This window comes from Camelus ferus, chromosome 29 (genome assembly GCF_009834535.1).
Source record: "Camelus ferus isolate YT-003-E chromosome 29, BCGSAC_Cfer_1.0, whole genome shotgun sequence".
Lineage (NCBI taxonomy): Eukaryota > Metazoa > Chordata > Mammalia > Artiodactyla > Camelidae > Camelus > Camelus ferus.
In genome coordinates, this window is record NC_045724.1 from 17,931,609 (window position 1) to 17,942,200 (window position 10,592).

The window sequence follows — 10,592 nt, forward strand, 5'->3', positions numbered from 1 at the left end:
CCTACAGCACTACCTTCTCAGTCCAGCAGAGAAGCTGAGGGTAAGCCAGACAAGATCACTGAGCGCTAAGAAGGGGATGGCCAGGGGCAGGATGGAAGGGTCCACCTCATCTGAAAGGTTGGGGCCAAGAGCACGTGGGCTTAGCAAAGATGTTTTGTGGGGCGGTAGCCCTCAGTCTCAACAGCTAGAGCTCCTGCTGTCCATGGACCACCAAGAAAGAGAGGGCTGGGGTGTGGACATTCAGAGGTACCCCTCTTCCCTTGAAACAGCTTCAGACACCTGCAACAAGAGGCCAAAAAGCATCTTGCTTGTTGGAGCCTCCAGGCCCCAAGTGGCCCCAAGAAGGAAGTGGCTACCCCCTCACACCTGGAGACTGCAGCACGATGCTTGGAAGCAGCCAACAGTCAGGACAGATCACAGTCCCAAACTGGAGGGCAGGCTTCCTGGTCCAGGGAAGCCTGTGGACACATCCCTATGAGGTGCCAATTTACAGTCTGGCTGGTGACCTATGACCTTGGGACATGGTACAAAATCACGAGCATGGCCAATCAGGTGTCTCTCTTGAAAACATGGCCTTGAGAAACCCAGAACCTGGGCAGTTAGGAGGGGCAGTTGGAGCTGTGGGCTCTCTGGGAGGAGCCCAGCCTGAGAGGGCCTGCGGGGTGGAGGGCAGTGGCTGCCACCTTGGACAGCATTGGTTGGTCGAGAGACACAGGCTGACCGATGGACCCATGGTGGGCAGGGCTGAGCCCCACTGATATTTTGGTGAGCCTTGCTGAGTCCAAGTCCACTCTCCAGCCCAGGCCAGATTTTCCATGGGCATCCCCATCATTCCACATGAATCCTTCTGAACTGCCCCCCTTCACTGGCACTAGCCAGTCTTTGCTCTTTGGCACTTGGACCCCTCCAGAGATGAAATGAGAGGGTGAGGAGGTGAGGTATGGTACAAGAGGGGTTGGATTTTCACTGTGCTGGGACAGTCATCATTGCCACATATGGGGGTTCGGGGGAGTAGAAAACGCCAAGGAGTCTGTCCTACCAAACAGGGCCCCCATCCCTACCAGAAGTGCAGTGGGAAGTCTCACCAGGGCTGGGGAGGGTCTTACCGGAGGAGAGTGCTCATAGATGTTGGTGCTGTAAGGCAGGTTGATGAAGATGGGGTCCATGTCCTGGACGTCTGTGATGATGATGGCCAAGTTGGCCAGCGTGGACAGAGGCCTGGTTTTGTCTTGATCCTTAGTGGACAAAGATACATAGCCTTAGGTTAAGTGATGTTGTGGACGTGTGCACACATGCACACACACGACACCCATGTGCACAAAGGTGTGCAAACATGTACACATGTGCTCCCACACTCCCATGGGTAAGGGCGTTAGCACAGAAGTTCAAGAACTCTAAGAACTCGCAGGGATCCACAAACAGTGCCCTCAAGGCCCAGTGGCAGATGGTTTATCCACTGTCACAAAGCAGGGCTGGGGCAGAGCCACATCTCTTGCCTCCAGCCTGGCCTAGGCCTGACCACCCCGCACATCTGATGGGTGGGATGGTGGGCTTGGGGCAAAGGGACGGTGCTGCCCTTAGCTCCTTCTCTGGATTCAGGCAGGGGACCCCTCTCCATGCCCATTTCCTGCCCCCTCTCATGCAAGGGCAGCAAGGGAATTGACTGGGATGGGGATTTTTCAGAAGAAGGGCCCTTTGACGGCAGAGGGGTCTACTCTGGGACCTGCAGCCTGCTCTGCACTGAGTTTACTGGTCAAGCAACTTTTTTGGTAGAACCAGCAGGGGGTGCTCCAGGGCCTGTGACACTTGGGGGACTCTGGGAAGGAATCCTGAGAGGTCATGCAGGCCATGTGGCCAGGCAGGCAATGTTTAAACCTTCCCAGATGGAAAGGTGGTCCTATGAAAGCTCACCAAGAAAGAAAACCCAAAATCCATCTTCTATTACCCTAAATGTGATAAACTGTTTAAATAGCTCTGCTACTGAATAACAATAGCCAACAAGAATAGAAACTACATGCTCAATACAGATTATATCCCAGGCACCATGCTAGATACCTCATTTGCTTTCATAGGTATTATGTGCCCATTATTCAGATTTAACAGAGACCAGAGAGGTTAAGTAACTTGCCCCCAGTCACAACTGTTAAATGTATAGCCAGGACTCAAACTCAGGTCCTTTTGACATAAAAACCTGCCCTGTCTTGATCTGGGGTCCTAACATCAGCCCCGTGCCTGACTTGCTAGGTCACCTTGAAAAAGTTCTCTTCCATTTTGGAGTCTTAATTTCCTATTCTGTGAGATGAAGGGACTCACTGGAATGACCTCTATGGACTCGGGCTTATAAATTCTTTGGTGTGGGATTTAAAGAGGACTGTCCTTGGGTTAGGTCTCCCTTGATCTGGCTGGGTGATCTGAACAATGCAAGGCATTCCCCACCTTACAACAAGGCCAGTGCCTGCTTCTGCTCTCCAGAGAGAGAGCTACAGAGCCTCCGAAGGAGAAGAAGGGCTGGTTGTCCTTAAGAGTCCTCAGGGGCAGCCAAGGAGAGGGGGGAGGGGCTTTGGGGGGAGGGGCTTTGGGGGGTGCGTCGTGGGTGCAGCAAGGGAGGGGAGAGTCTGGGGGTGTGGGGGGAGCTGGGCAGAGGGACCACAGCAGAGACAGCCTTGCAGCCTCCAAGACGATGGGGCCCACAGCCCAGACTTGGGGACTGCCCATGGTGAGAGTGCTCAGCTAGGCACCAGAATGACCACCAGGCAGACAAGGCCAGAGGGGGAGGCCTGGTAGGAAGTCCCTTGACCTCTTGGGTCAGGGATGCCAGTAGTTCTGATTTGCCATTACCAGGCTTCTGTAGGCAGCTGGCTTGGTACAGCCTGGCACCTACCCTCCCTGTCCCATACCTGTGGCTGCAGTCTAGCTCCTGCCAAGGATGCCCCTGTCTAGCCCACCCCAGACTCCATGGCTTATCCTGCCGGACAGGCACCTGTTACTCTGGCACCTACAGCCCTAAGCAGCTTACTCCCAGGGGAGTCCTCACAAGTCCCCACCTGCTACCCACCCAGTGAGGGCTGGGGACCCACACTGGTCCCTGAGATGTCTCACAGGAGAATCTCCTTGGGGTAATGTCCCGCGGCCAAGGGTACAGCACCAGCCCTGAGGCACAGCGCCAGCCCTGAGAGGGACTTGTGCATCAGGTGGGGGAGCCACTGAGACCTAAGGAAGTTCTAGGGCCCCTCCTGCTCTACTGCTCCAAGGCCTGATGGCTGGAAGAATAACAGCAATTTAACTGCATTCACCATCCCAGCTTGAGCCCAGGCCTCTTGCTAGGCTAGACCACCCAGATTCCTGCCTGTGCCCAGCTCTGGTCTCTTCCCCACTGGCCCAAAGCCACTTTTATGGTAGGTGGAAATTATCCCACAGGGACAAGTTCATAGTGAGAAAGAGAGAAAGTATCTCTGCATTTCTGGGCCCAGGGATGTGCAAATGGAGAGTAGTGGGAGGGGCATCACCCCCAGTGTGTGTGCAAGAGAGCGTGGAAGGGTACAGATGTGCATAAAAGGTAAATTCCACCCTTGTAAATCCCCTTGATCCCAGAAGTCAGTTTTACAAATAGCAGCACACACGTCCTCCCAGGCAACTAACGCTCCACGAGGGGAGAAGGAAGGAACGTGGGTGTCATCTGTACTGGCTTCCCCAGGAGCTGCTGGACCAGGTCCAAAGAAAAAGTTTGCATTTCTGGGTTCTTGGTGTCTCCCTGGATCTTGCCCCATCCTAGGGGAAACGCATCTTTCAAACTGGACCCTTGTGTCTTCCCCTGGGATCTAGGCTCTGTGACCTGCCAAGTGGAGACCACAGCACTAGCGGCAGCCCTTGCGGCAGTGACGGGGGCCAGGCGGTGGATGCTGTGTGTCAGGCTAATGGGTCCTGGAGGGTCAGAGGGACTCCTGTAATTTGTTTCCCTGTTGACCTGGGCTTTGTAAAAAAAAATCTAAGGGACAAATAGGTCAGCTTTCACCCTGCTGCCAGCTGAAGGCTCCAGCTGTGCTTGGAGGCAGTGGCCAGGAGCAGGGAAGACGAGAGTGAGAGGTAGAACCCTACTGAGGGTGTGGCCTGCCTGTCCCTCAGGCCCTCAATAACAGCTGGTGACAGAGGCCACACACCTGTGGTGTCCTGGAGACTCAGAGACTCCTGGCCATGGGGTACTGGACGAGGGGTTCAGACAGCCTGGGTTTGGGCTCTTGCTGCCCACTACTCATCAGCTGGTGAGTCTCAACAGTGCCAGCCATAAAATGGGATCATTATTCCTCTCCCACCGCCATCTCCTGACTAACTTATCCTGGAATTCCCAGGACCCCGCACGGTGCTCAGCACAGACGGATGCTCCCTTCTGCGTAAGAGTCACCACTCTAGAGTAGCGGTCAGGGGACCTGGACCCTCTGGCTCCTGCATGTTGGGTGGTGTCAGGACACAGCTGGGTTGACATCTCTGTCCTGTGTCCCAGAGAGCGAGAGGACACCCTGCACTTGGCATGCTCTGTGGGATTACAGTGCAGGCTCTGAAGTCCAACTGCTGGGTGACCAAGGGCAAGTCACTGAATGGCTCCTGTGCCTCAGTTTCGTCAACTATAAAGTGGGTATCTTAATACTACTTATGATACAGGGCTGTTGGAGGTTTAACAGACACAATTTGAGTGCTCAGCACAGTGCCAAGAAAACAGCATGGACCCTCAGTAACATCAGTTGTTATTATTATTATGATCGCCAGCAACACCATTAGAAGCCTTGACTAGCAGGGAACGGGGATGATGTTCCATTGCTCTCTTTGAGGGTGGGAGGAGGCAGGCATCTGGTTGCCTGGGGCCTCAGCGCAGTAACTCACCGTGGCGTTGACGGTGAGCTGGTAGGCCTGCGTGGTCTCGTAGTCCAGCTCCCGGATCACTGTGACAATGCCGCGTGCACTGTCGATGGCAAAGAACTGGGAGGGGGGCTGGAAGGAGTAGAGGACGCTGCCGCCTGCACCCAGGTCGGGATCCGTGGCGTTCACGATGAAGATGGGTGTCCCCACTGGTGTGTTCTGGGGGGTGAAGCAAAGCAAATAAAAGGGTGAGCTGGAGCTTGGAGCAGCTGCCTCAATCAGTGACTATTTCCCCAAAACCCATTAACCACGGACTCCAGCCAACAAGACCCATGGCTTTGTCATTTTTATTCTAAGAGGGTTCAGAGGAATTTAAAATGCAATATCTTTTTTTTTTTTTTCATTTTTTGCTGGCCTCCTGGTGGCTGTAACAGCACCAGTTCCAAAGATGATCTGCTCGTCCTGGAGTTCTGGGTGAGGGCCTTCTGGTCCCCGAACCCCCGTTTCTTGGTGGTTTTGCTTCCTCTGTCAGGTGCCCCTTCGCTGCTCAAGCCTCAGGCCCGAGCTGCTCTGGAGCGCACCCGGGATGGAGGTTCCAAGGGCAGGGGGCTGGGAGGAGTGTGGTATGGGGATGTGGCAGAGGGCTTGGGGGCTCTTCCTGGCCCACAGAGATTACCTGGTTTGCCCTGGGGTGGGGCATCCACATGCCATCCCTGGGCCATGGCAGCCTGCCACCAGAAAGACCCATGAGGCGCACTTAACTGTCACCCCATTTTGGGAGCCTTCCATGATTCCCTCTGCTAGACACTGTGTATAAACCCCTCCCCCTTTATGACTTTCGGTCTCTAAATAGATTTGACTTCTACACGGAGGCCTTTCAAACCCTTGAGGCAGGTCAGCCCCTACCATGCCCCCACTCCTTGCCATTGTTTATATTCAGAGTCCCACAGCACCCTGGAATTTTTCATCACCCACATTTCTTCCCTAATTCCCTGGTTAGTGCCCATCTTCTCTCATAGCGCATGTGCTCCATGGAAGCTCTATCTGCCTTGCCTACATGGTGCCTGGCACATGGCAGGTGTCCAGTAAACATCCTTTCTGAAGACATGAATGAAGCTCTATGATAGTGCATCGTATTTTAAGTATCTGTTTGCATCTTCTGCCCAATTGTCAGCTCTCATCACTGCCGTGCCCACCAAAACCATGTAAGCCACGCCTGCAAAATGCTAGGTGAGTAAATTTATTACTGACTTACTGAGCTCTGGACTCATCTGAAGAGGAGCAGTCTAGTGAGGCTCTGCCTGGAGACAAAAAGGAAGAAACAATCCCCGCTCCCGTTGACTGATTGACTGTATGTGCCATGTCTGTGCTGTGGGCTACGCCTATCAGCTCTGTAACAAGTAGCTTTTCAGGTGGTAGCTATTACATTGTTTTCAAAAAGGAAATTGAGGCTCATAGAGGTTAAGCAACTCACCAAAATCACATAGCTAGGCAGTGGCAAAGAATGCCTTGAATTCAGGTGTAGTTAACTCTAAGCCCATGCTCTTAAACTCTGCTAACACTCCTCTAAACATCGATGGTGGTTCTTTCCCTAACTCTTCTGTATGATGCTGAGGTCAACTGTCAGCTTGGGTGGTACCTCCTAGCCAGGAGTGTGGGGTTGGCCTGTCAGTTCTCTGAGGGCAGAGACAACGTTCCTGGTCCTCTGTGATCTTTTTACACTGGGACAATGACTGGATCGCTTCTCACACCTGCAGGGCTCCGTCCAAGGAGGGCATCCACATGGCTGTCCCTCTCCATGCTGCTGGCCATGACCTGTGCCCTGTGTCACTGCCTTGAACAGTTTCTTTCTTTGGGGAACAGTCTCCGGCACGCTGGTAGCCCTTCCCTGGGACTACCTGCTTGAGGCAAGGGTGTTCTTTGTAAGGCCCCAGGTCAGGCTGGAAAGGGCCTCCAGGGGACAATGCCGCGGAGCTGCCTCTGTTTCTCTCTGAGTGTGCTGCCTCTCCCTCATCACCAGGCAAATGTCAGGATGAAAGGACAGGCTCATAATCTGTCCTTCTCCAACTGGCACTGAGACTGGGGCAGACAAGGGAGGCCCTTCTCCTCCATACCTCTGCATAGGACACCGGCCCTCGTGGTCTGGCCCTGTCTCCTCCTTCACACTTTATTTCCTGGCAGGTATTGCTTTCTGGCTAAGATCACATGTAGTATCTTTTCTTATCAGTTTACTATTTCCTGGCAGGTAGAGCTATTTGTACTTCTCCAACCCAGCAGGCTCCCTCCCACTTCTGGGCTTCTGAACCTGCTTTCCCTTTGCTAGGCCTACCCTACTTAGCTCAACAGCTTGGGAAACAGATGCTCTCTTTCCCTTCAAAAGAGAGTCAAGTGTGCAAGGGGGCAGAATGGGTAAGTTGGGACCCGAGCCTCACTGTTGTGTCTTTGGGCTAGTTACTTAATCCCTCTGATCCTTAATCCCTTCTCTGTACATCGAAGTTAGTAACACCTCATAATGTCAGTGTGAAGAGTACATAAGCTCACGAGCGTAAACGTCCCAGCGTACAGTAAATAAGTGCTCAGAAGCTGACTGTTGCGGTTTTATTGTCTGAGTGCCTTCTGGATGACGGCAGACAAGAATGCCTTCAAGGGTAGGGCAGGGAGGAAACATTAATGATCCTGCACTGGGCATTCCCTGTCTGTGCTCCCTCAGATCCACTGAGTACTCTGCACTGCTATGACCTCCCTCTTCTCCTCACTCCAGGGTGGCCTCAATGAATTGTACTCCACAGGCTTCCTTGCTGGCGGGCTTCTGCCAATGGCAGGTGCTGGTAGGAGCTCAGAGTTTGGGGAGGAGGCAGGAGGAAAAAGAGTTTGGGGTATTACTTCCCCAATCCCTCCAGCTCCAGCCCAGCAACCCCTCCTCCCTGGTCTCAGCTTTTGGTGGACTCTATCCCCTCCTCTTGCCCCTGCGGCCCCAGGAATAGAAGCAGCTTCCCAGTGCTGCTCGTCTCTGGTGCCTCAACATCCCTTAATATCCCCCTAGTCCAGCACCCCCTCTGGAAGTTGTCCCTTCACTGAAATGCCTTTATTGGAACTCTCTGAGATGAACTGTTTCCTGGGGGACCCTGATGGATACGGGCACTCTGCAAGTACCTACTCCAAGCCACCACATGCAAAACCCCAAAAACTGAATTCCCTGGGCACTGGGCTCAGTGAAGCCAGCCTTCACCCCAACATGTCACTACAGTGGCACTGGTCTTGAGGCACTCTTTATGAGGTTCTCAGCTAACCCACAGCTCTCTCTCTCTGCCCCCCCCTGTAGATTCAGCATGTATGTCACACATGAGTGCCTGAGTCGCTCCAGAACAGACACGCCATCGGGGCCTGTGGTTCCTGCCACGAAAGGGATGGACATGTTCTGATTTCAGAGCCACAGACCCCTGTGAGGCAGCTAGAGAGCCAGCACTTCAGAGCACGCCCCACATGGAGCCTGTACCCAGAGGAGAGAGATGGCTCCCATGAGAATGTCAGCTCTCCAGCCCCCTGCCTCAGGAAGGAGAGGACATTTCACCCATCCATACCGCATGGTCCGGGGCGAAGGCTCTCTGGGCATCTGATCAGAGGATTTAAGAGTAAGATCCAAGAAGACAGAAAAAGGAAAAAGAAGGGATGGTCCTGAGTCTGACCTTCTTGGATTATGTTTCATGCCCTGCAGTGAAAACCCATTTAATTTCTGCATAACTTAAAAAAGACTTTAAAAAGGCCTGGCGAAGAGCCATTTATATACTTAGAAGGGACAAGCCATTGGAGAGAAAAGAATGATGACTTTCTGCATTTCAGGTCCTGGGAGCCATGCTCTATGAGGGAAATGGGGGGCCCTCATCAGCACATACACCGGGGGCTTCTCTGAGCACCCAGCTGCTGTTTCACGGAAATGTGCAGATGTGCTCACAGGTCTACCCCCTCAATGCAAGCAGATTTCCTCTATGGGGCCAGGTGCATTTGGATTTCCAAGTGTACTGCAGACAATAAAACTTGGTGGCTCAGAGTGTGGGCTCTGAGTCAGACCCCCTAAGTTTGAGTCCCAGCCTTTCCACTTAATGGCTAGAGACCTTGGATGTACACTGTCAAACTTACTCTTTTTGGCTCTCAGTTTCTCCATGTAAAGGAAAATGTAAAAATGGAGCTGTTACCAGTACCTACCTCCTAGGGTTCTGAGAAAGAATTACATGAGATAAGGTGTGAAAAAAATAAAAAGCCTCTCGTGGAGCCAGGAACATGGCAATATTGAGCAACATTCAACAAATGGTCGTTGCAATTATTATTAAGGTAATAAAATACTATCAAGGCAGCGTGAGATGAGCCGTTTTTAAAGGAGGGGTATTAGAAACATTATAAACAGCCAATCAATCTCTTCGTCATGAATTTAGACAAAGGGGCATTTTAAAATCAGAAACAGAACATCTCTTTTGATTGGTTCATGGCTGCTGCAGACAGGGTCAGGATGGGAGAGGCTCTGAAGACCCTCCAAAGCAGGTTTGGAGAGTGTGAGAGGAAGAGTGGGATCTGAGGCAGGGGTGGGAGGGATGTCTGCAGGCCAAGGAAGCTCCTGAGTACGGAGGCCAGGCCTGACCACCTACCACTCAGGGATGGCTTGAGTGAAGGAGCTGGAAGGAACCTTGGAGATTATCCAGCCCAGCCTCCCTATTCTATTGATGGGGAAAGTGAGGGGGCATGCCTTTTCTTGGTCTCACAGGTGGTTAATGGTAGAGCCATGACTGGAAATCTGGTACCTTGACTCATATATAAGTGCTTTTTTCACCCCTCCCAGAGATGCCAACCACTGCTTCCCTGTCCACCCTCCTCTCAACTAGAGATGCTCTCTGTACCCACAGCTCTGCTCAAGGGATGGACCTAGGTGGCCATGTTTGTACCAAGGGACTTCAGACTCAGGCCACATGTGATTGGTCCAGGGGTAACCACCTGACTCAACCAGGCCAATCAGATGGGGCCTTGGAAGTTAAATCAGTTTTCTGTGGGGAACTGAAAAAAGATTCTTGCTACCTGGTTAGGGCTGGAGTGGGCACTGCGACAGGCCCAAGGCCACACAGAAGCCAAAGTTACAGGGTGGCAGGGAAGCCCATCTGCAGTGAGAATGGAGCACAGTGAGGTAGAAAAGCAGAGACAAGGGGCTAGCAGGGCCTCTCCTGCCTTGGCCTTCATAGGCCCCGTCTGGCCCTCCCCTCCCATCCTGTCTGTGGTGCTGAGACATATTTGTGCTGTCCTTCCTGTGAGTACCCCTGACTCACTCTGGCCGGTGTGGGTCTCAGCTTTTTGCTCCCCACCAGGCACCCTCAGAGCGCATCCAGCCACAGGCAGGGCCTCCTCATCCCCACAGCTCTGCCCCAGGCTCACCCTGCCCCTCGCCTGCTGGGATTTGGCCCCCTTGATGCCCACGGCTGGGCTGCAGAAGACAAAGCTCATGGCCAGCCCTCCTGACTCCTGAGGGCACAGAAAGTAATGTGGGGAGAAGAAAGCAGCCTGGATGGATGAATGCCGGCTCCTGCTTCTTTTTAAGTGTCCCCAGACACTCCTTTAACATGCAAATCTGCTCAGGTCCCTGCAATGATCAGCGTGCATGTGCGGTGGCAGGGGTGGGCAGGGGACAGCTTGATTGTGGGTTTGACACAATCAGCCAGGACAGGCCTGGAGGAGAGATGCCCCACAGAGTCAGGCTTTGC

At 53.1% G+C, this 10,592-nt stretch overlaps 1 protein-coding gene across 1 annotated transcript in view; it reads right to left on the reverse strand.

Annotated features, from left to right (window-relative positions):
• LOC116656655 (cadherin-23-like) overlaps nucleotides 1-10,335 on the reverse strand; it is a 159,871-nt gene extending 149,536 nt beyond the window's left edge. Inside the window, exons 1-3 of the mRNA XM_032469914.1 lie at nucleotides 10,267-10,335; nucleotides 4,876-5,070; nucleotides 1,107-1,235 (exon numbers count right to left, since the gene is read on the reverse strand). Coding sequence (XP_032325805.1) covers nucleotides 1,107-1,235; nucleotides 4,876-5,070; nucleotides 10,267-10,335 — 393 coding nt within the window. The remainder of the gene's footprint in view (nucleotides 1-1,106; nucleotides 1,236-4,875; nucleotides 5,071-10,266) is intronic.
• Between the last annotated feature and the right edge of the window lie 257 nt (nucleotides 10,336-10,592).